A 26567-nucleotide genomic window follows, 5' to 3' on the forward strand; every position below is an offset into this window, starting at 1 on the left:
CTGGTAGACATGTACAATAACATCTCCTGTGGTTCTACCAAATGCACACCGGCGTATCTGATGAGAGCCCAACCGGGCCGGCTGCCGGTGGACCTGGAAATGGACTTGGAAGTTCCAGAGGCCCTCCCTTCGACCGCCGACTGGGATGTCTGACGGCAAGCACAGTACCGGCGGGTCCAGGAATATGTGGAGAAGAATTTGCGCCAGAGCCGGGAGAAACAGGAGCAGCGCTTCAACAAGCGGGCTCCAGCCGTCCCCTTTGAGCCCGGGGATGTGGTGCTGAAACGAAAGAGAAGAACTCATAAGCTTGATGACCAGTGGGAGAAGACCCCGTATGTCATACAGCCCACTGAATGGGAGAATGAAAGAGCCAATCTGATCAGTCGCGACCAGGGTAGGACTGCGGCTACAGTTTCCAGAGACCACCTGAAGAGGTGCCCACCCCCCTTAAGGTTGGCAAACGAAGTTCCGGTTCCGATACCGAACGGGGAAAAGGTAAAAGAGATCATCCACACAGTGATGGGTGACTTCCCAGCAGACTGGCCTATGCAGAACGGCGCAGTGATTGTTCCGGTGATAATGTTCCCACAACACGTGGAAGAAATGGAAACGGAAATAACCACCAGTGAACCGCTTGAACCAGTGCCCAGGGATGCACCTATGCCAAGCCCCCGCAGGTCTGCAGCTGCCATTCCTGCCATACGGGAAGAAGAACCGATTGTCTCCCCTATCCTATCGGCCGCTACTAGCGACATTGGTCCCTGAAGGTCCACACGCCCCAACTTAGGTAGGCCCCCACTTAGGTATAGGGAAACTACCATCTAGGGGTGCAGTATGTTGATTGTGTAAATAGCTGAATGAATGAACACCAATGATCCGAATTACTTACCTGATTTGTACTGTCCGCAAAAGGAGAAAGTTGTCCTCGTTGGGGCCATCAGTATATTTATCCCTTGTTTGCCGTACTGACAGCCCACATGAGAAACTACTCATGAACAAGGCTGAGAACTTGCAGGCCAACCACGAACTAGTGGTCTTGTAAATAATTTGTGGGCTGTATTCCGTTGCCGCCTCCGGAGAGGCAGATTGGAGGGAGGACCCACAGCAGAGCAGGCTGGGGTACGGTCACCACCAGGACCGGTGACCATCCTCCGGGGGTCAGGGGTCCCCCTGAACATGGGGTCCCCTGAAATGACAGCCGGATGCGAGACACCGTACCCATTCCCGCTCGGGTGACCTAGACCAGGACTGGGGTAAAGGGGTGCTGCCCGTTTCTTAGGGGCAGCATCAAGGTGTAGGTTGCTTGGGTGGGGGAGCAGAAGACCATGGACCCGTCCGTTATTAATAAAAATGTTTTTACTATTAGTAACGTTTAAGAGAAAAGCCTCCCGTAAGGGAAGAATGAAAAATATGCTTATGTTATATGTTTTCCATTTCAAATTTCTATTTTTCAGAAATAAAACCGGTGATGGACGGGCAGGCCGCGGACGGTCTGCATTTCATCAAGGGGGAATGTGACGCCCTGGACTAGCCAGGTAGTCACAAACACAACACACACACACACACCCTCCCCTGGATAGTCTACATCAGTCAAACAAAATCCTTGTTGCCTCCCTCCAGGGCCTGATGTCCACACCAGGTGGGGCGGAACCAGGTGGTTGGCCCCACCCACCGAGGAGTTCACAGGCCTGGAGGCGGGAAAAAAGGAGTTGGTTTAGTTTGGAGTTCGAGTGGAGTGGAGGAGTTAGAGTTTGGAGTGCAAAGTGAGAGGAGAAACTGCTAGTGTCTGGGTAGGAGCCCAGGCACTGTCAGCAAGGTCGGCAGACAGTGGTGGCCGATGCAGGAGGTGGTGCAAGTCCGCGGAACCATAGGACCGGGGACGGGCGGTGGCCCGCCAGTACCGAACCGGGGAGCAGAGTTGTACCAAGAACACAAAGGCAGGGCCATCGGACCACGACTAGGCTAGGAGCCGCCGACAACGGTCAAATCCGAGAGTGACCGGAACCCCAGGGGTTCCCTAACACCCAAGACCTGACAGAAGGCAACCGTCCACACAGTGAGGATAAAAAGCGACCGCCATAGGCTAGAGATCCAAGGGCCAACGCCTGCGGGCAAAACGGGCTCCTTCGGTACATACACGCCGGGGAGCAGACTACCGTCGGGAACCAATCTGAGTCAATACATACACAACGGTGCAGGGAAAGACAGCTGCCATCAACCTGTCCGGGGAGAGCAAAGACACTACGGCCGCCTGCGGGACCCATCCATCCAGCCGTTTGGTTTACCAGAGACTTTGTGAATCTGTGCCTGAGTGAGTACAACAGTGCTATCTGGCACCGCGCCGCGCTGCCCCTGCAACCCTGCACCCTGGCCATCCAGCCTCCCCGTACCGCCATCGGGCCCCGGGATCAGCAACCCCTACCCACGGAGGGGGAACCAACATCCTAGCTGCTCCCCGCCATCGCTCCCGGGATCCTTGTCACCAGCAGCGGTGGTGCCCAATATCACCACGACCCGAGGGTGGCGTCACGAACTATCTCCCCAAACAAACCACCCCTTTTCACTCTTGGGCGAGGAGCGCTGCTTGAGTCCCCGGGTCCGGCCCACCGCTCGAGCCACTGAGCAGCAGCAAAAGCCCCGGACCTGAGCGTAGTGAGCGCGTCCCCTCCGCCCGCGACAGTAATCTTTCACATTGTACATTACAGCCATTACCCCTGCACATATCCATGTGAGTGTTTTCAGCAGTGCATACAGTTCTGGCCCCCGACACCATTGATGGTCAGCACTATATGTGTTCATTATCATTTTTACTTTTAAAACACCACATGGTTAGGCTTTCTGTTATTACATGATTGCGATATGCACTATACCTGTGAATAATTGAGCCTAATTTGATATGGTATTGTGTATTTGACCTCTTCACAGCAATATTATATATTATTTTAGTGTTTGTAATACCTGTGCAGCGATACCTGTTCCTGACTTTTTTAATATTTATACATGTGATGCCCCTGTTCTAGTTACTCTGCCAGTCGCCATTCTTTTTAATGAATAAAATTTGTTATACTTTCTGACCAAATCGGTTTTTCTTAGAATTTATCAATATAGACATGCACAGAACGTCTCTGATTAAAAACAGTGAGACATGCTGTTGCACAGGGTGGGGGCGCTGTCTGATTGAAACCAATCAGAGATGCTGGGACTGCTGGTGGGCGGAGCTAGCAGTGAATATGTATGAAGGATACTGAGCGGCCCCGAAGTAGCGTTACAGCCGCGCGGAGGACTCTGTAAGTATAGTGAAACTGCTTTCATCTTTTTTTCTTTATTTTTATTTTTTTTCTTATTAACCGAGTTGCCTGATCCAAATCTCTGAGTACTGGGGTTGGTGGTTGGGTTCTATTGAAACCGCGTAGATCTGAACTTTTACAGGGTCCACCCATCACTACACATAACATTTTTTCAGGCAGATTCTGATACAGGAACCGCCAGAAAAATATCAAAATCTTTTAAAAAAAATTAGCATATATATTTCTATGCAAAACCAACTGCTGCACATATGTTCAGTCTATAGATTATATTTGAACCACTTTAGGTTTCTTAAAAATGCCAAGGGGTTAAAAGAACTGGCATGTCCAGTCTTTTGACGCTTCCGCTCGGAAAACATTCTGTACTTCACAATATAAGTCAATGGAAAAACGCAAAAGACACCAGTAACATGTCCTGTGACATTATCATTGCATTATTTTTGTTTCAAAAAGCTAGCGGTTTCTTCATTATTCAGTGGGGTAAAAAAACCCCAGAGAAAAACAGCAAAAAAGACTTCACGAAAACCAGGAAAAAAACCCCTTTTTAAAAAACGCCTGTCAGCCAAAACTATTGAAAGAATTGTCAGAAAATAACAAAAAAAAAAAGACACAAAAGACGCTGCAGCAAAACAAAATGTCCGTTTCCTCAAGCGAATTCTACTTGAAAAACTCATTCTCAGTTATAGGCCATGTGCGCACTAGAAATTGACTTTTTTTCAAGGAAAATCCGGGCCCTCTTAAAGAATCCCGGACCTGCGATAAAAATGTTAGACACATTTTCTGCATCAAATCCGCGGCAATCCGCGGTAAAATCCTCTGTAAATCCGCAGCGTGCGCACATAGCCTAAAAGATTTTCTGTGCACTTATCCACTGAGCCAAAAATGAGTGAAAACTCTTTAAATCCTCCTCAAAAACTCAAAACTCCACTCAATTTGTATTTCCAAGAATGTAGCAATAAGACTCAGTGTGCACATATCCTTACAGGCTGTATCACACAGTTCTTACGATATGTCTGTAATCTTTCAATACAAAGAGAGTCTGTCAGCACAAAATGGATTGACTATTGAAACCAAACAAAGGCACTTAAGGCCCCTTTACACACTGAGACTTTCAGCGATCCCACCAGCGATCCCACCAGCGATCCCAACCTGGCTGGGATCGCTACAAAGTCTCTGGTGAGTCTCTGGTGAGCTGTCAAACAGGCAAACCTGGCCAACGACGCAACAGCGATCCGGACCTGCAGAACGATCTAGCTAGTCAAACACTGGAAACGAGTGATGTGTCACAATATCTGTCAATCACTATTCTCTGTCAGTCGGTCTCTCCCTCTCGGTCTCTATTCTCTCTCTGTCGGTCCGTCACTATCTCTGTCCCTCTCTCACAGTCTGTCGGTCATTTTCCCCTCCTCTCTCATACTCACCGATCCCCCGCGCGGCGCTGCACGGCATTCACACTGCTGCGGCGGCTTTTACTATTTTGAAAAAGCCGGCCGCTCATTAAACAATTTTGTATTCCCTACTTTCCCCGCCCACAGGCGCCTATGATTGGTTGCAGTCAGACACGCCCCCACACTGAGTGACAGGTGTCTCACTGCACCCAATCACAGCAGCCGGTGGGCGGGTCTATACTGTGCAGTGAAATAAATAATTAAATAATTAAAAAAAACGGCGTGCGGTCCCCCTCAATTTTAATACCAGCCAGATAAAGCCATACGGCTGAAGGCTGGTATTCTCAGGATGGGGAGCTCCATGTTATAGGGAGCCCCCAGCCTAACAATATCAGTCAGCAACCGCCCAGAATTGCTGCATACATTATATGCGACAGTTCTGGGACTGTACCCGGCTCTTCCCGATTTGCCCTGGTGCGTTGACAAATCGGGGTAATAAGGAGTTATTGGCAGCCCATAGCTGCCAATAAGTCCTAGATTAATCATGTCAAGCGTCTCCCCGAGATACCTTCCATGATTAATCTGTAAATTACAGTAAATAAACACACACACACGAAAAAATCATTTATTAGAAATAAAAAACACAAACACATTCCCTCATCACCAATTTAATCAGCCCCAAAAAGCCCTCCTTGTCCGGCGTAATCCACGGACCTCCAGCGTCGCATCCAGCTCTGCTGCATGGAGGTGACAGGAGCAGCAGAATACACCGCCGCTCCTGTCACCTCCACGCAGCTAATGAAGACAGCCGCGCGATCAGCTGAGCTGTCACTGAGGTTACCTGGATCCAGCGGTGGATGCAGCGGTGGCCGCGGGTAACCTCAGTGATAGCTCAGCTGATCGCGCTACTCACCTCAGTTGCTGCATGGAGCTGACCGGAGCGGCGGTGAGTAGCGCGATCAGCTGAGCTGTCACTGAGGTTACCCGCGGCCACCGCTGCATCCACCACTGGATCCAGTGACAGCGGGTAACCTCAGTGACAGCTCAGCCGATCGCGCGGCTGTCTTCATTTGCTGCGTGGAGGTGACAGGAGCGGCGGTGTATTCTCCTGCTCCTGTCACCTGCATGCAGCTGAGCTGGAAGCGATGCTGGAGGTCCGTGGATTACACTGGACAAGGAGGGCTTTTTGGGGCTTATTAAATTGGTGATGAGGGAATTTGTTTGTGTTTTTTATTTCGAATAAATGATTTTTTCGGGTGTGTGTGTTTATTTACTGTAATTTACAGATTAATCATGGAAGGAATCTTGGGGAGACGCCTGACATGATTAATCTAGGACTTATTGTCAGCTATGGGCTGCCAATAACTCCTTATTACCCCGATTTGCCAACGCACCAGGGCAAATCGGGAAGAGCCGGGTACAGTCCCAGAACTGTCGCATATAATGTATGCGGCAATTCTGGGCGGCTGCTGACTGATATTGTTAGGCTGGGGGGCTCCCCATAATGTGGAGCTCCCCATCCTGAGAATACCAGCCTTCAGCTGTATGGCTTTATCTGGCTGGTATTAAAATTGGGGGGACCGCACGCCGTTTTTTTTTTTTAATTATTTAATTATTTATTTCACTGCACAGTATAGACACGCCCACCGGCTGCTGTGATTGGGTGCAGTGAGACACCTGTCACTCAGCGTGGGGGCGTGTCTCACTGCAACCAATCATAGGCGCCTGTGGGCGGGGAAAGTAGGGAATACGAAATTGTTTAATGAGCGGCCGGCTTTTTCAAAAGAGGAAAAGCCGCCACAGCAGTGTGAATGCCGTGCAGTGCCGCGCCGGGGATCGGGGATCGGTGAGTATGAGAGAGGAGGGGAAAATGACCGACAGACTGTGAGACAGAGATAGTGACGGACCAACAGAGAGAGAATAGAGACCGAGCGGGAGAGACCGACTGACAGAGAATAGTGATTGACAGATATTGTGACACATCACTCGTTTCCAGTGTTTTAAGTCCCCTTTACACACTGAGACTTTGCTGCACAGCGGGAAACAAAGGACCAAAGAATGGTCCTGAATGATTTGTAGCGATCAGCAACTTCACAACAGGGGTTAGGTCGCTGATGTGTTTCACACACTGCAATATCGCTGGGGAGGTCGCTATTACGTCACAAAACCAGTGACGTTACAGCGATGTCGTTTGCGATGTTGCAGTGTGTAAAGCCACCTTTAGTTCAGTCTTGGAATAGATAACCCTTCACACCTACGTTTTATACATTTCCCTCCTGCCCTCCTTGACATCTCTGAATTTACAGGAACCAGAGGAAGGCAGAAATAGATGGACAACAATTAAATGTTAAGGTGCGCTAAATTGTTAACCACGCCAAGGGTGCACCGAGCGCCTATGCTTGGTTTGAGCAGTCATTTTGTGCTGACAAAGTTCCTTTCATTTCAATTATTTTACCTTTACTTTTAGGAGAAATTGTCCCTATCCTCATGGAGCCTGTATAGTTGACAGAGCCCCTTTGCAAAGTTTGTTCGATCTCTCCACATTGAGCACTCAGATGCTGGCGCATCCACATGTCAAGTGAAAGAAGTAATATTACAGCAGCGAATAAAGTCAAGAGGCGACCCAAAACTGTAATACAGATGTGTAAGTCCAGATCCCTATTCAGGGGTTAAAGGGTGAAGGCCAGGACAACCCCTAAGATCTGGTAAACAGAGTGGTTGGCACTAAACCTGTCCAAGTTAGCCATTTTCAGAGCTGCCAGGTGACCACTGACAGAGCCTCATTACAATATGGGTGTCTAATTAGAATAGATCTCTGTGCCTTGTCCTCCCCTTTACGTATAGCGAATATATCTTAATGAAGTGTTAAGGTCCTACAGCCCTACAGCTCTCTCTAGACTATAATGTCATATTAGTAAATCCAGAAAAAACATGCATAGAAGGATTAAAACAGGACTTTGGTGAGAGGACCAGCAAGTGGCGTACTCACTCCACAGCTATTAAGGTATTAAGAAAGAAAAAATGTATTGAGAGAAAAAGAGAATGCAGCTGAACAAGAGCACCACACAAGAATGTCCATCGACTACCCGTCAAACCATTAAATATTCCGGGGAAGAAGGCATTAGATCGAAACCTATAGATTGGGGTTTCTTGGATCCTTACCCCACAACTCAGGTATATGATACATTCCTTATTGTGTTGTAGAGCTTTTTTCAGCTTGTTCAATTGCGCCCACTTGTTGTCCCCTGAGTACCACATATACTTTCACCTTTGGACATTGGTCTTTGGGTTATGTGGCATGGTTGCCATTCACATTTAATGGTTTGACGGGTAGTCGGTGGACATTCTTGTGTGGTGCTCTTGTTCAGCTGCGTTCACTTTTTCTCTCAATACATTTTTTCTTTCTTAATACCTTACTGAGCTGTGGAGTGAGTACGCCACTTGCTGGTCCTCTCACCAAAGTCCTGTTTTAATCCTTTTATGCATGTTTTTTTCTGGATTTGCTATTTAAATAAACTAATTTTTCTATTTTCACAAATTGCCTTTGTACAGTCTTTTTTTCTTTTTTGCATTTATGTTCTGTATATGGCTTTATCCATGTACACATCATGGCACGATTTAAAATTCCGTGTATGTTGGTTGTTCTAACCCTTTATATACTGTCATATTAGCAGAGGAGCCTCCCTATCTGGTGGACTCTTCTAGCAGGTAAAATGACTGTAAAAAATACAATATGTCTTCTTCACTAACATAGTGTATTGTTTCATTCTCAAGGGGTCACCTATATAGACAACTAATGATGTACTCATATATGCGTATGTATATATATATATATATATATATATATATATATATATATATATACTGTACATACACCTATTACATTCTTGTTTTAGGAATTCTGTCTAGAGTTTATATCAGACATGATGATATTATGTACCATTATTAATTACTCTTCTTTTCCTTCTTTCCTGTGGGGTTGTTGGAATTTGTTTGTATACATATTTTATATGTCTTCATATTTTGCCTAGATTCTACAGCTTTTTATTTGTTCTGCATTATTTTTATTTTATCTTCTTTATAACCATATAACCTATAAATAGAAACATACTGATATATATATATATATATATATATATATATATATATATATACGCACACACACATTATATTATGATGCATATTTGTGTATTAGTCAAGGTTGTTATATTTAGTTGCCGGCTTGTAAGTTATATCCATCTGGCAATTACGGTGGAGCAAATTGTTTTAAGGAGACGGAAAGCCCCAAAGGATCTAGTTAAAGGATCTGCAAAGGGAAAACAGGAAAATTGAGGTTCACAGCAGTCAGGGTGTGAAGTGTTGATTTAGCACATATTGTTCGTGGTTTCGAGGACTGGCGAACACAAGCACATTTTATATGTATAAGTTTAAAGGGCACTTACCTTCAATTTTTCAATGAATTAAAATTTAATTCTGGTGACATTTGCTTTTTCTATGTGGTTTGTGTCAAAGGAAAGATGAATCGTGACATATTTAATAAGAAACCTGTTCACAATATTATGCGACATAATTCATTCCAAGTCCTAAGGCTGGCGGCCAGGACACCGGGGAGCCAATCACAGAGTTTCGCTTTGATTGAATCTCTTGGGCTGCGCTGATTCCCCAGAGCTGATCTGTCATAAGTTCTCTAATGACTGATTTCAGACCGCAGCCATTGACATTGGAGAAGGTAGTTACTTTCTTCTTGGCTTACATATCTCTGCTTTTCCTGACTTTCATAATCTATAGATATATAACATACTAGGCATTACATATATCCAGGTTTGCCACCGTGATTATTTTTTTTAATTTTTTTTCATCATAGCACACGAAAAAAAATCTTGGACAGTCAACACTTTTTTACAGAAACATACATAGTGATGAACATAGTGATGAAGATTTTAAGTGATATATGTCTACAACCCAAAATTCTGCTATGAAAATAATAAAGGGGTTGTCTGATCTTTTTTTAAAAGTATGCAGTCACCCTTTGTTACTGCAGACATCTGTATCCTTACCGCATACTGTCAGGATTGTACAATGACTGCAGCAAGAGTGGGCAGTCACGTGTCCTTTTTATACTTCTAGCCACATTCTGACTAGACGTGCTTGGTGTTGCTCAATTGGCTTGTATTGACAGAGGCTGCGCATGTTTAGTTGGAATGTGGCTGTAAATGTGCATATCACATACTTGCGGTCACATGATCACCCATTCTCATAGCAGACATCAGAGAACCCAGACAGTGTGCGGTGCTCACTGTGACTGGAGACTCTTAGCAGAAGACCTGACAACCCCTGTATAACCGCAGTCACTTTAAACTGAACAATGCCATAAAAATTTGTGTAGAAAAATATTGCTAGAAGACAATAGCGCAAAAAATTGGGTTCTAGCAGATGATACTAGTAGTATTAAACTGCAGAGGAGAACACCTTCGGCAGCTGTATAGTTACAACTGACTGTAGAAACCTGAATGCCCGGGCTGCTACAGCACCACATGGAGAAGAAGACTGCTGGATAGACAAGGAAAATATCGCATTTCCATGAGTATGAAAAAGGCCCAGAGGGTATTGCCAGCAATTTTTTTATTTTAACGCGTTTCGTAGAGAACTTCTCTCCTACTTCAGGAACAATCACATGACATGGTGAATTATAATGTCTGGATATAATTAGATGCCATGCATTAAAAAACAGATGCTGTGCGTGTTTTTTAATGCACGGCATCTATTTATATCCAGACATTATAATTCACCATTTCATGTGATTGATCCTGAAGAAGGTGAAGGGTTCTCTCCGAAACGCGTTGAAATAAAAAAATCACTGGCAATACCCTCTGGGCCTTTTTCATGCTCACGGAAACACAACATTTTGCTTTTCTATCCAGCAGTCATAAAAATTCTGTGTAGAATATGAAAGATTTTCTATGGATAAAAATAAGAATGGACAATGAACTCTTGTTGGCGGCAATGATTGCAAAATATGTAAAAAAAATGGATTTTGTCCATCACTCAATCTCCAGATAAAAATGAGATTTTTATTAATCCATTAAAAAGCAATATATACAAAAAACACAAGTTTAAAAAGCGGACATCCTGGGACGCGTTTTGAACCTGAAAAATGTAAATGGTTCCTAATCATGGCATCACTTATGGTCACTCATTCCATGATTAAGAAACGCTTATTTTCAGGTTTGAAGCATATAGGATTTTCTTTTTGCAACCAGTGAAATAGAAGGTCCCTTTTTCACTGACTTTTCTAGAATTTCTGTATGATAGGCAACCCTACACATGTGGCCAAACCATCATGTTTTAGGACAACAAATCACCTTACCTTATATAAATTCTTAATATTTCCTATTAACCATTCAGTCGGTATGTTATCCATACAAAGGTTTCAAAATATAATTATAAAAGGATGTTTTCGTTCACATTGGATGCTCTGTTTTGAAGCCTCTGTTGCGAATTCCACTACAAATATGGGACTAAAGTGGTCAAAAATTAGATACCATGACCAAAATGTGATGGACCCCAATATAGTAAATAGGATTCATCAGGCTCTGATTGCGTCCAGTATGTAAGGGGTCTGGCACGGCCATAAATTGATGGAGCAGAAAATTTGTGTTAACTGTGAATGGAGCCTAAAACTAAGACAGAATAGTACAAATAGGGTCTTATCCGATAGATATATGTAGATATTTGTGCAGAATATGTGCTCACCGTGCTAGGTTGTGTCATACAAAGCAAGATAAGAGCCTGTGGTTCTCCTGAGGAATAAGTGTGACCACTTCGAAACGCGTTGAGTAATAAACCAGCCTCCATCTTGATTCAGTACATCGGCTTTCCATAACTTTTCGGCGGCGCAGTGACTACCACACCGTTTCTCTGGTTCCTTTGCCAATTATGTGCTCGGCACTCTCTTGTCTATTTTGTTATTACATTGATAAACCAACTGTTTTGGCCCTTAGTACCGAACACCGCTTTTTCTTGTAGCCACTTAGTCCTAAGTGCTTCCAATAGAGAACTCGGTGACACATACATCATTCGATGGAGCGCGTTGCAATTTTATTTACACTCCGCATATTATTACAACAGTATTTTTATATGTTGGTGTGTATGCATGACCCAACTGAAATACGGCAATACTATAATACAGATGTGTGAAGCGACCTAAGGGTGCATACACATTTCCATTCAGATGTTTTAGGGAATGTTTTCGTATGAGTTTGGTTCTATTTCCATTACTTGCAGTTAAGGACAGACTTTAAGAAAGTACAGAATGCTATTGAGCATGTGGACAGATTTGATTAGTAGCAAAACGTTAAATAAAAAAATAAGAAAATATATATTATTGTCTTTATGGCAGGCTGTTGTCATCAATAACTTGCTCTCCCAAATGTGAGCGAAAAACAGAAAATGTGATAGCGCTGGATGGCGATGAGAAGGGAGAGAAGAACGGGAAGAGGGTCTGCTTTAACGTCGCAGGAGAGGAGCAGGAGGACTCGGGACACGATACCATCAGCAACAGAGACTCTTACAGGTAAGTTCTACTTTATCATTGCGCTTAGAACTGATGCAAGGGATGTGGATGTAGAATATACTTTATATATAAAAATATATTTCATGTATTTATCCCTCTTCAGTTCAAAAAAATTCTCTCCCACCTCCATAGATTCTAAACTATAAATCTTACAATTAGTATTACAATTACGTTCCCTCCATTATGAAATTCCCAAATTACGGTTCAGTGTTGTGTGAATGATTTAGGAAGCTAAAGTATTAAATGAGGAGGCAGCACTATCCATACTGATGTAAGATGTAGTCAGCGTGAAGAGCCATAGCAGGAGGGGGCTCCATAAAAGAGTTCACGCCATCGTTCCTAACAAACAAACGTTACTGTTCTCAAGGATTTCCCCACAGGAGGGCTCAGCATTGGTCACAATGATTAATGGTTGGTGTTATACTAATTCTTCGGACTGTGTGACTTTCCTTTTTCATAGCAAATATACAGATTTACTGACCTTTCTGCTGCCGGGGACCTAAATTCTCAATCCTCCAATGTAGGTCTCTAACCAGGCCAAGTCCCTAAGGAAATAATGCTTGTGTAAAGTGTAGCCCCTCCATCTGACAACGGCTCCAACACTTGCAAAACCCCCTATAGGACTTCCAAGCATGGGGAGGCTCAGGTGTACTTCTCGACTTGGGTCTATGCCAAGCCTGGTTCTCTTTCAGAGCCATAGCCTGTGCATTGAATTCTTCTATGGGAATACCTTTCTTTTATCCCATTAGCCCTACCCAGCAGAAATAACACATCACCTGTGTGTCACTTGGGCTCTTACACTTCTCAAGCCTAGAATGGCATCACTCATAGCATGGCCATCATCATTCCCATCTCCAAGTGCTTCAACATCAGCATAAAGTGAGGAAAGCATCCGTAATGAAAGCAATTCCAATTATTAGTCATGGGTCACACATAGGACCACTAAATCAATAATTCCATATGTACAACTTTTTTTGCAAAAATATAACAAATATTTTATTAAATAGGGTAAATAGCAAAAAAAGTGACAATACAGCAGCAATGTCAAGAGTATTTACAAAGAACAATGATCAGGCTTAAATTGTGTCACTGATGTTAAACACATGGGTCCACATCATTTTGGGGCACGTTTTTCTCGGGTTCCACGCCAACCATTATGGGTGAGTTTAAGACGGGATTTTATTTATGATCTCTAGATATTGTCTACCTCCACCTGGCTGCCTATGAACTAGTTGATTGATGTGTCCTCTGTTTATTTATATGTTATGTGCTTTATGACTGGGGTAAATTTTTCATTCAGTATATAGGTGCATATAGGAGTCATTGCTGGTCATGTTTTTACTGTCTATGTTATTACTCCCCATATGGGATGTGGACCCATGTGTTTAACGTTTAACATCAGTGACACAATTTAAGCCTAATCATTGTTCTTTGTAAATACTCTTGACATTGCTGCTGTATTGTCACTTTTTTTGCTATTTACCCTATTTAATAAAATATTTGTTATATTTTTGCAAAAAAAGTTGTACATATGGAATTATTGATTTAGTGGTCCTATGTGTGACCCATGACTACTTTCCCCCCGGTTCTCTTGGTTTGTGCGCATTTATTCAGGGTGTAGTCACAACATAATGTTATATTTGGTTTTACATCTTGCCCTCCTCCGCCTCAATTCCAATTATTGCAGATGTAAAGAAACAATTAGGAAAACAATCGAGACAATTCACACTCAGTACAAGGCGCCAAAGGGGCATACCACCTTACATACCTATATTATTTAGAGGGAGAGACAGACAGGCACTAGACGAGGCTTTGTGCACTTGCGTTTTGAAGTCTGCTTTTCTGAAACAGATTTTATGTGGGATATACAATAGATCCATTACAAACAAATGTAAACTGAAGTAGAATTTCTCCATTGACTATAATGGGGTCTGTCTAGTTTTTGTTATGTGTCCTTTTTATTTTAATGGAATAAAAGAACATGCTATGCATTTTGTGATATTCAGGAACCAGATAGACCGCAAAATAGTTTGTATCTATTTGTAAAGGATTCATTTTCTATGTGAATTGCATTTCTCTGCTCCTAGACCAGAAGCTAAACAATGCAAGTGTAAATCAGAGCATAAGCCAGCATCATTTACAAGGAGAGATAGGAGAGCAGTGCCAAATGTATATTCTTACTTTTAGGCAACTTAGCTTGTTGTGCCTATAATATTTACCAAAAGAGACATAGCGGCAATACAATATAAAATAATTTAATTTACAAAGGAAAACAAGGAGATTGTACTATCTGTGCCTTCATCATTTACAGGAGAGACATGGAGATGGTTCTATCTGTGCCTATATCGTTTACCTAGAGAGATATGGGTGCAGTACTATCTGTGCTATATGATTTAGCACTAGAGTTATGTGTGCAGTAGAGAAAAAATGAAGGTAGTGTTATCTGTGCCTGAATGATTTACCTGTGAAGACATGGAGGCAGTAATATCTGTGACTATATCAGTTACCTGAAGAGATGTGAGGGCAATAATATCTCTGTTACATAATTTACCCAGAGATAAAAGTAGGTAGTGCTATGTATACCTATATAATTTATTCCTGTTTTAGACGTCAGTGATTCTGGTACATATGTGCTAGTTTTTATACGTACCAGAATCACTGACATACGCAGACCCATTATAATCAAAGGGTCTGCACACACATCAGTGATTTCTCACTGACCATGTCTCCGTGTACACGTGTGTCCGTGTGCTCTGCACGGAGACATGTAAGTTTATTTTTGGCATCACTGATGTCCCATGGACTACACTATGGTGTGATCCATGAAACACATACCAGTAAATCATGGATATTGAAAATAAAAAGGTTTTTTTTTTTTTTTTTAAATTCACCTTTTTCAGCGACGCTGTGTTCGGCCTCTGCTCTCCGCAGCTTCCTTCCTGGCCAATTAGTGTCATGCATATACATTTATGCAGGCACAGCCGACCCGGAAGTAGCTGCAGAGGTGATACAGTGGCGCCTGAAGGCAGCATCGTGGGACTCTTCAGCACCATGGACAGCAGGAGCGGGGACAGGTGAGTTTATCTCCATGTGCATTTACGTATTACGGAGCACGGATTGCACATGGACAACCCACGTGTGCCATGGAACATACTCTGTGTGGCGCCCTGGACTAGCCAGGTCGTCACAGGTACTGCAACAACACACCCCACACCCCGAGATAGGCACACCAGTCACACACAAATCCTTGTTGCCTCCCTCCAGGGGCTGATGTCTACACCAGGTGGGGTGGAGCCAGGCGGTTGGCCCCACCCATCGAGGAGTTCACAGTCCTGGAGGCGGAAAAGGAAGTCAGAACCGTTAGGGAGAGTGAAGGAGAGAGAGTGAAGTAGTAGAGGAGCAGACTGACCGTGTCCGGGTACGTGGCCCGGGCACCGAGAGCAAGGTTGGCAGACGGTGGTGGCCGTCTGCAGGAGAGGCCGATCGACGCGGAACCGTAGGACCGGGGACACGCGGTGGCCCGCCGGTACCGAACCGGGGAGCGAAGAGAAGCCAGCACAAACCGGCAGGGTCTACAGACCCCGACCAGGCTTGGAGTCGCCGTTAAACCGGTCAAATCCGTTAGCAACCGGAACCTCCGAGGTTTCCTAGCAACAAAGACCCGACTGAAGGCAACCGTCCAAACCGAGAAAGGGAAATACAACTACCGCCACAGTTAGAATTCCCACGGCCAGAGCCTGCGGGCAAAAGGGACTCCTCCGGCACATATCCACGCTGGGGAGCGGGTTACCGGTGGGAAGCCATCGGGACCGAAGATACACAACAGGTGCAGGGAAAAGCAGCCACCACCAACCTACCGGGAGTAACCACAGCAGCCGGCTGCAGGACGTCCATCCAGCCGTTTGTTTTACCGGAGACTCTGTATCCATTCTTGGCTGAGTGAGTACCGCTGTGCCATCTGGCACCGCGCTGCCCCCGCGACCCTGCACCTCGCCAACCCTGCCTCCCCGTCCCACCTCACCGGGCCCCGGGACCACCAACCCCCCCTACCCACAGAGGGGAGAGAAACATCTCGGCTGCTCCCTGTCATCGCTCCCGGGATCCCCGTCCAGAGCAGCGGTGGTGTCCCAACCCCACCACAAACCGTGGGTGGCGTCACGGACCAACTCCCCAAACTCAAACCACCCCTTTTCACTCACGGGCGAGGAGCGCCGCTCGAGTCCCAGGATCCGGCCCACCGTTCGAGCACCGAGCAGCAGCAGCGCCGGACCCGAGCGCCAGCGAGAGCGCAGCAGCGACGGCTCCCTCCCCGCCCGCGACATATGCATTTTTAAACAATAATGGCGGCACGATATTCAAATAAAGAAAAGGGGGCAAGCCAGGAGGACGCAGTGCATTTCTGCATCTTTGATTAAAGATATTTCTGCAACCAAGCATCCGAGCTTTCTATAATAGGTATGCCTAGATTCAGCATCTTACTACCTGTATGGCACTGCATTTAGTTCATATAGCAAAATCCTGGTGGTTAGTTCTCTTTAAGCACAGAAATAGTAATAACCTCAATATCATATGGGCAATTAATTTACAGCAAGCTGAGCCATTTAAAGTGCTAAACTTTTCTTTAATAATGAAATATTCCATGCTTTTGGCTTATTGCTGAATTTAGTAAACATCTTTTTAGTTATGTTTTTCATTCGTTTTACAGTGACTGCAACAGCAACAGAAACTCCATCGCATCATTCACAAGCGCCTGCAGCAGCCAGTGCAGCTCTTACCTTCACAGCGATGACATGGATTCTGGTAAACCCACTTTTTTGGCTCTATAACTACAATGTTCAATCATTTAGAGTTCGAGAACCTGTCTCTGTGACATCATTTCCAAATCTGCAATTTCTCGGGTCTAGATCATTCTGATGATATTTGAGTATTTAATTTCCAGTTCAATGATTGCAAATAATAAAAAGATATTACTTTATACACATGAGACGTTGGTCAGATTTACATTTAAGTAAATCAAGGAAGATTCTGACTGTATCAAAATGGTGGTAAAAAAGTATTTTTGCCGCATCTTTTTTTGCTATCTTTACAGCCAAATGAGACATTGGATTCAAAAATATTTAGATGTAAAACATTATTCAATTTGGTAAAATTCTAATTGATTTGACAGACCCCCAAAAAACATAATTTTATTTAAAAGGTGTTATTCTCATAAGAACATCCTTTCCGATGGGTATGACAAGCGTGGCCGGGGCATTCAGCCCTTAGTGCTTCTGACGCACAACAAAACATAACTGATGAAGAGGACACCGGGATCACAATAACAGTGGGAGGGCCCTGGAATTAGTGAGAGGAGTAGATGGGACACCTCTTATCCTCACCTGCAGGTGTCCCTATTCTCCTAGTCAATCCATAAACAGTCTCCGAATCTGTCACCGAGCAGGAATCTGAGACCATGAGAAGACCCTATAGATGCCCTGGCTAGTGAAGGGTAGTTGAGGTACACTAGATCCCACCACTGCACTAACAAGACACAAGGTATGGTAAGACAAACGGGGGGAAAAGCAAAAAAAAGGATAATGCCTGAGAGCAGGAAACCTTCACAGCAGAACCTTCCTCCAAAGCAGCCAGAGAACAAATGAGTTTGGATCTTGAGCAAGGATTGGTAGACACCTCTATTTAAACGTGAAGGGACAAGGCTACAAAGCAGTTCCAGCTGAAACACTCAGCTAGGAACTTCTGGACAACAAAACTGACATTAGCTCCTGATCTACTGAGAGAAAATAAACCACGTTTAAATGAATAATATGAGATGGAAATGAGGGATCCCAACCCAGAATTCATCACTAGTCTCCAAAAATTGAGAGACAACCATGACAGCTATTTTAGCAGCTTATTGTTGGTCTGGTATCTGAAACCCAGGTCTGTGATTGCCAGTGAAAGGTTCATTGTGCCATTCATTCTGCCTCCCATCTGCATGTAGTATTACATGCGAGTCATTTATGTGGCCAACTATGTAATAAATTGACTGGCTAGATCTAGCATAGTAGGATCTGATGTTGTCTTTGATGTCTGTTGTCTTATTACTCTATGTCACAACCCTTTAATAAATAACAATAAAAAAATCTCAATTTTCTACCACAGGAGATGAGATGCCCTTAAGTGTACGGATTTCCCATGAGAAACAAGACAAATTACACAGCTGCCTAGAACATCTTTTCAGCCAGGTGCGTAATAAGGACAATAGCAAACTAATTGCTATATACCGTAGTTATGTTTATATGTCATAGGAAGCCAGTGATGAAGCCGCATCACTAATATGCACTACTATCAAAAAGTTAGGCTGAAATTTATGTAAAATGTACAAACTTCATCCTACAGTGATATCTTATCATGAAAGTAGGGCATTTAAGTAATAGTATGCAATAGTGATTTCCTCATCTTATACATTTTTTGAAGCAAAAGCCAAAAATAATGGTGGGTATACCACCCAACAAATGGCAATGTCTCAATAACTTGTCATATGGCCTTGAACATGAATTACAGCTGACAACAACGTCTCCTGCAGTTCACAAGTGGAGTTATTTTTTGCTGAGGCATGGCATCCTTCTCTTCTTGCAGGACGGCCCTCAAGTCATTGAGATTCTGTGATACAGAGTTATGAGCCTCTACATGGCAACTCAGCTGATTCCGTAGGCTTTCTATGGGATTCAAGTCTGGAGAAAGTGTAGGCCACTCCATTTGAGGTACCCCAGTCTCCAGCAGCTGTTCCCTAATGATGTGACCTTGATGAGCTGAAGTATCGTCATCCATGAAGATGAAGTTAGACCTGTGTTTTTCATGCAGAGACACAAGAACTTGATTAATGATGTTATACAAGTAGTATGGGCTTGTCATTGTACCATTCACAAAGTGTAGGGCAGTTCAGTATTGACTAGACACACCTGTCCACACTGTAACACTACCATCACCAAAGACTTGTCTGGTGACAACAGTGGCTGATGCATAGTGCTCTCCTTGATGTCTCCAACATCATTGGCGGCCATCATTTCTGCTAAGTGGGAATCAATTTTCACCAGTAAACAGCACTGAGGCCCATTGGTCCCTTGTCCAGCGTATATGCTCCCTGTCCCTGGTGGTGGGGTCAGGTACCCTTGCAGGTCATGTAGCACGCAGACCATGCTGATAGAAACAGTTTAGAATGGTCTAACGTGACACTTGGGTGAATCTTACCACCTTTAAATGTGCCTCGAGTTCTGTAACCTTCATCATACGGTTCTGAAGGGCATTGTTCACAATAAAGCAGTCATCAGTGTGGAATGTGGCCAAAGGGCATCCACTTCTATGCTTTTTTGTGACTCTTTCAGTCTCCCTGTATCTCTTTTGCATCCTGCTAATGACACACTGTGTAATTCTAAGCTCAATGGTCACCTCCATCTGAGAACATCCTGCTTGAAGCCCAGCAATGGCGAGGTACTATTGAAAAATTGTTAGGTGTCATCTAGGTCTCATGATGTCAAACTGTGAACAGCATGATGAGTAGGACTGTTTAAATACCAGTTCTAATTGAACCCTAACATTTATTGGCCGGTTCATGGATCAAACAATTGTTCGGAATTTTTCCATTAAGCCCCTTAACTGCAAGTTGTGCAAAAAGTGCTGAAACATTGAACAAGTTAGATGTGCATTCAAAAGTTTAGAGAAGGTCACATTAAGTTCACCTGAATAGGCCAGAGTTCATTATAGGATAATCCTGAAATTTCATCTGAAAGCCAAATATCCCTAACTTTTTGCGAGTAGGGTAAGAAACTGCTACCTATAAATGGTTCTATTGAAGTTTTTGTCTTTTTTTTTGTTATTAGGTAGTATTAGTGAATGTTCCTAGAATAATGAATGATGGAATCAAATACAGTGGAACCTCGGTTTACGAGTAACTTGGTGTGCGAGTATTTTGCCATGCGAGCAAAGCTTTCTGTAAATTTGTAACTCAGTTTATGAGCAATCTTTGCTGTACGAGCAAATACTCACCGCACACACTTCCGGTTCCGTACTTTCACTGCGCTCTGACCTGCTCTTGCACTCTGCACAAACACACACAAACAGAAACATACACACAAACACACACGTACACACACATATTATGCTCACCTTACCTTCCGTTCCCTCGCCTGCCTCCTGGTTCTTGTAGTCCACAGGTACAGGATCTGTATCGGGTACCCATCGTGACGATGGAGGAACGTCCGCTGTTAGCTGCTTCTCAAAGGCAACATGCTGACCAATCAGATTCAAGCAGCTCATGCATTTGACGTCAGCGCGCTGGCAGCAGAAGCTCCGGCATCGGTCTCGATGGTTACCCGATACACATCCAGTACTGTCGAACTACAAGAACCAGGAGGCCAGCAAGGGAATGGAAGATAAGGTGAGCATAATGTGTGTGTTTGTGTGTGTTTGTGCATGTGTGGAATAGCACAATAGGGGACCAGGATGGGACATTCAACACGTTGTGGAACGAATTGCCTGAGCTTCCATTATTTCCTATGGGAAATTTTGCTTTGCTAGACGAGTAACTTGCTTTACAAGCACACTCCCAGAACGGATTGTTCTTGTAAACCAAGGTTCCACTGTATAAGTAAAAACGTGCACACACATTACAGCACAGGATCACAAATGATTCTTTCTTTGAGGTAAAATATTTAAAAGCAAAAACTATTTGCTAAAGAAACTGAGGTTAAGGTGCTGGACTGGCCAAGCATGTCTCCAGACCAAAACCCTATGGAGTATCTGTGAGACATCCTCAAATGGAAGGTGCAAGAGCACAAGGTCTCTAACATTCACCAGCTCCGTAATGTTGTCATGGAGGCTGTATGAGGATCCAGCGGCTCCTGTGACGCTCTAGTGAGCTCCAAACCCAAGATAGTTAAGGCAGTGCTGGAAAATAATGGTGACCACAAAAAATATTGACACAGTTTGGCCACTAGTGATGGGACTCACTTTTGTTGCCAGCAGTTTAGTCATTAATGGCTGTGTGGAGTTATTTACAGGGCACTATATTTACACTGTTATACAGCCTGTACACTGACTACTTTATATTGTATCAATTTATCACATCTTCAGTGTAGTTCCATGAAGAGATATAATAAAATATTTACAAAAATGTGATGGGTGTACTCATTGATATACCGTATGCATTATAAGCCATTAGTGTTTCTACATTTTTTTCTGTTGTTCCAAATAAACATGATTACTCATAATTTTTCTTCCTTATTCAATTACATTGAAAGTCTTCTGTATTCTACCAGGTGGAATCAATAACTAATCTGCTCCGAGGACCGGCTGTAGCCAGAGCATTTGAACAAACAAAATATTTCACACCTGGCCGAAGTTTACAAGGTGCCGACACACACAGTATATCATTTTGTCTCTTATGAATTAGAAAAAATAATTTTTGAACGATTTCCAATTGAACCTTCTCATTACAATTATGTACAATATACGATTATATCCAGGCAACAATACGTAAGCCATAAGAGTGGACGGAACGGGTAGTATAAAAAGATTCTTTATGAAGTTGGGAAATGCATATTCCGTATTGGAGCAGAACATTTGTTTGGCGGACTGAAGGAATTGTATAAACAGACACTACTTCAGGGCCATAGAGTGACAATGATGAATGATTGTAGCATCGATTTCTTGTTTACATGTGGATCTCTCTTCTATTTCTTGCATTCTGCAGACTTTCAACAGGAAATGGAACCTAAATTAAGTTGTCCAAAGCGGTTACGACTTCACATTAAGCAGGACCCCTGGAATTTACCCAGTAGTGTTCGCATTCTTGCACAGAACATTAGAAAGTTTGTAGAAGGTGAGTTGTCATTTGTGAATCCTTCGTATGTCTTTGGCTACAATGTAGTATAAATCAGATATTTCCCATCCTAGGACCATTGGCGTTGCCATTTAGATAGTTTTTTTTTCTTTCCAAAATATTTATTTTAAAAGAGGAATTACAACTAGTTAATGGGAAGAATAAGATGAATACATTACAATAGTGGAGGATTAGATTGTAAAGATATATAGTAAAACAATATAGGTAACGGGTATAGGAATGGGTGGGGAGAAATGGGAAAGTAAACTTTTTGGGGGGAAAACAAGGGAAGACGTGGAGGAAAAAGGAAGGAGGAGGGAGGAGAACATCTATATAAATTGTGAATATATAGCTGTTAAAATATAATGTAAATTACACATTTATAAAGTACAATCCTGTAGAAGGAAAAGTGAAATACAAACAATTAATTGAACGTAACAGTTATATAGCGAAATATAACATTAGAAGTCAAGGTGTGGCAAGAGAGAGAAAGAAAGAGAGAGAGAGAAAGAAAGAGAGAGAGAAAGAAAGAGAGAGAGAAAGAAAGAGAGAAAGAGAGAGAAAGAAAGAGAAAGAAAGAGAAAGAAAGAGAGAAAGAAAGAGAGAAAGAAAGAGAGAAAGAGAGAAAGAAAGAGAGAGAAAGAAAGAGAGAAAGAAAGAGAGAAAGAAAGAGAGAGAGAGAAAAGAGAGAGAAAGAAAGAGAGAGAGAAAGAGAGAGAGAAAGAGAGAGAAAGAGAGAGAAAGAGAGAGAGAAAGAGAGAGAAAGAGAGAGAAAGAGAGAGAAAGAAAGAAAGAAAGAAAGAAAGAAAGAAAGAAAAAGAAAGAGAGAAAGAAAGAGAGAAAGAGAAAGAAAGAGAGAGAGAGAGAAAGAGAAAGAAAGAAAGGAAGAAAGAGAAAGAAAGAGAAATAAAGAAACAGAAAGGAAAGAAAGAGAAAGGAAGAATAAGAGAGAGAGAAAGAAAGAAGAAAGAAAGAGAAAGAGAAAGAAAGAAAAAGAAAGAAAAAGATAGGACAGTTCTTTTTGATGTGACGGCAGTTGTATTTTCTTGTCATTTTTTCTTTTCTACAGTTCTGTAAATTCGGTGTCAGAAATGAACCCATATTTCTTTTCTCCAATCTCTTTAACTCTGAATTAACATTTCCCATTTTATCTGTTTATACATATCTGTTGTCCAGCATAGCAGAAAAATCTTTAGGACCCCTTTTACACAGGCCTGTGATTGGCTGAAATAGGCTATGTGCACTTGCTGCAGTTTTGTGCCTGCCCCCAAAAATGTACTCCCTTGCAGAAAAATGTACCTTGTGCCAGAAAATACATGTTAAAAAAGGATGCGCAATTTAGTCTTCTATGGCCAGGGGTTGGCGTATTTGCGGTGTCTAGTACCGTTCTCAGACACACACCAGCAAATAAAAATGGCAGCCCCCTGCGGCTGCAGAAAAAAATGAATAAATGTTGAAACATGTTAAAAAAAGTTAAAACATTATTGATTACAATCAATAATTATTAATACATAAATAAAAATTGTGACACGTTTTACTTTAAGCCTAAATGGGCATTACCACAGAAATTTCACTGTGTACTTCATCCTCTCTCTGATGCAGAGCAATCATACGCAAGCAGCAACACACTGGGAAAAGAACATGCTGCCCCCACAATAGCTTAGAACAGGCTCAGTGTGAAACATGTACAGGGGGTACAGAAAGTATTCAGACCCCTAGTCTTGTTGACTTTGTGGACCTTTATCCCATCTCCCTACTGCATTTCTGGAGCTCAGCCACAGTGATCTTTGGGTTCTCACCAAGGCTCTTCTCCCACAATTGCTCAGTTTGGCTGGACGGCCAGGTCTAGGAAGAGTTCTGGTGGTCCTAAACTTCTTCCACTTTAGGATTATGGAGGCCACTGTGCTCTTAGAAACCTTGAGCACTGTAGAAATTATTTTGTAACCTTTGCCAGATCTGTGCCTTGCCACAATTCTGTCTCTGAGCTCTTTGGGCAGTTCCTTTGACCTCATGATTCTCATTTGGTCTGACATGCACTGTGAGCTGTGAGGTCTTATATAGACAGGTGCATGCCTTTCTAAATCAAGTCCTATCAGTTTAATTAAACATAGCTGGACTCCAATGAAGGAGTACATCAATCTCAAGGAGGATCACAAGGACATGGACAGCATGTGACTTAAATATGAGTGTCTGAGCAAAGGGTCTGAATACTTATGACCATGTGATATTTCAGTTTTTATTGTTTAAAAATTTTGCAAAAATGTCTACATTTCTTCTGTCAAATTAGGATGCAGAGTGTACATTAATGAGAAAAAAAATTAACTTTTTTGAATTTACAAAATGGCTGCAATGAAGCAAAGAGTGAAAAATGTAAAGGGGTCTGAATACTTTACTGTATTGACAAACAGTCTGCTCTCCTCACTGCAGAGTGATTACACAGCACACCTAAGTGTGATTAACATCTTTCAGCTTTCGTCTCCAGCAGTCAGTGTACAGAGTTGGTAGCTCTACACTTGCTTTGGCAATGCTGATATGTATTTGGCCTTGCTAGTAACACTCATTTGAAGTTGAATTTGATAGGAGCGCTACTTGATCTGTTTGCCATGAGACTCAAGGCTACAGAACTGCCCTACCTCCACAATGATTGCTGGAGATTAAAAATGAAAGCCATTAGATAATCACACTCAGGTCTGCTGTGCTCCAGCACATATCAACACTCTGAAGTAAGGAGAGCAGACTGTTTGTCAGTACATGTCTCACACTGAGCCTGTTCTAAGCTATTGTGGGGGCATGATCTTTTCTTAGTGTTTTGCTGCCTGCTTATGACTGGTCAGCATCAGAATGCCCCCAGTGAAATCTCTCTGGTAATGCCCACCTAGGCTTAGGGGTACTTTGCGCAGTACAACATCACAAGCTGATGCTTGCGATGCCGAGTGCGATAGTCCCCGCCCCCGTCGCAGCAGCGTTATCTTGTGATTGCTACCGTAGCGAACATTATCGCTACGGCAGCTTCCCATGTACTTACCTGTCCTGCTCTGGCCGGTGAACCGCCTCCTTCCTAAGGGAGCGGGTCGTGCAGCGTCACAGTGATGTCACACGGCAGGCAGCCAATAGGAGTGCAGGGGCGGAGATGAATGGGACGTAAACATCCCGCCCACCTCCTTCCTTCCGCTTTGCAGCCGGGACGCAGGTAGGAGATGCTCCTCGCTCCTGCGGCTTCATACACAGCGATGTGTGCTGCCTGCTGGAACGAGGAACAACATCGTACCGTCGCTACTGATAAATTATGGAAATGTCGGACCCTACACGATCATACGATAACGACGCTTTTGCGCTCGTTAATCGTATGTAAAAGGTTTTACACACTACGATATCGACTGCGACGCCGGATGTGCGTCACTTTCGATTTGACCCCACCGACATCGCACCTGCGATGTCGTAGTGTGCAAAGTACCCCTTAATGAAAAATAACTGTTTAGGTGCAAAATATTTTGATTGCTAATAAAAAATGTAAAAATGTTTTATTCTTCTCTGTAGCCACTATTCATTGTGTGTCCAGTTGAACATGAAAAATTTGGAGAAAATTGAAGTTATGTACAAAACTGAGAATTAAGATGGAGGGACCAGAGCAGGAGAACGTTTACCTCCATTTCTTTCATTCTAAATAGTGGAAACAATTCTTCTAATTTCCATTTGACCTCAGGGGCAATACTAGGCATTAAGACATTATTCATGTCCTTATAAAAGATTCTTTTGAATTACCATTCATTTTTTCTACAAGAAGTCACGCATGTGCAGCATTCATGATCAGAATACTAAGTACTATAATGACCCTTTATGTCAATAGGATAAAGTCCCCCCATGTTTCGCTTTTAAACCTTGAGGGCTTTATCATAGCTCATTCTGATGCTTTATTGTTGTGAAATACAGAATATTTGCTATATTTGAAAAATGAGATTTCAATGCGGTCAGCTGGATGCAACCATGTAACACTGTAGAGTAATTCCAAGAAGAGTACAGTGTCAGCACTTACTGTAATGTATTTTGATGGCAAGGAAATGATTCTTTAGAAGATTTATGAGTATGTTTATTTTACCGAAATCCAAGAGAGATTAAAGGAACAGTTATCTACTTTCTGCCGTCTCATTTAGCTGATTTCCCATTGCTCCAAATCTCCAATTGGCCCTGAACCATCAAAAAGTTGCTTTTGATTATCCTTTCATTAAAAGGTATCTAGCGGATCCTGGCATCTAAAATTTAATCAGATGAAATGACATTCAACAAATGTAGAAGACGTTTATAGAGGTTACAGTCTTGAATTTTTATGGGAAACATAGCTGCTTGATAAATAATGATCATTGCTTTACATAGATTACATCAAGGAGAACTGTAGAAAGCATGGGGTCTACAGCTGCTCATAGTTAGAAGACAAAAATTGTCCA

General features: G+C 43.0%; 1 protein-coding gene across 1 annotated transcript in view; it reads left to right on the forward strand.

The window, feature by feature from the left end:
- Positions 1 to 26567, forward strand: part of PREX2 (phosphatidylinositol-3,4,5-trisphosphate dependent Rac exchange factor 2) — a 582180-nt gene that overhangs the window by 421432 nt on the left and 134181 nt on the right. Inside the window, exons 26-30 of the mRNA XM_075353190.1 lie at positions 12093 to 12266; positions 16972 to 17066; positions 18408 to 18490; positions 21563 to 21653; positions 21997 to 22125. Of these exons, the coding sequence (XP_075209305.1) occupies positions 12093 to 12266; positions 16972 to 17066; positions 18408 to 18490; positions 21563 to 21653; positions 21997 to 22125 (572 nt within the window). The remainder of the gene's footprint in view (positions 1 to 12092; positions 12267 to 16971; positions 17067 to 18407; positions 18491 to 21562; positions 21654 to 21996; positions 22126 to 26567) is intronic.

Source organism: Anomaloglossus baeobatrachus, chromosome 6, assembly GCF_048569485.1.
Source record: "Anomaloglossus baeobatrachus isolate aAnoBae1 chromosome 6, aAnoBae1.hap1, whole genome shotgun sequence".
In the NCBI taxonomy this organism is placed as follows: domain Eukaryota; kingdom Metazoa; phylum Chordata; class Amphibia; order Anura; family Aromobatidae; genus Anomaloglossus; species Anomaloglossus baeobatrachus.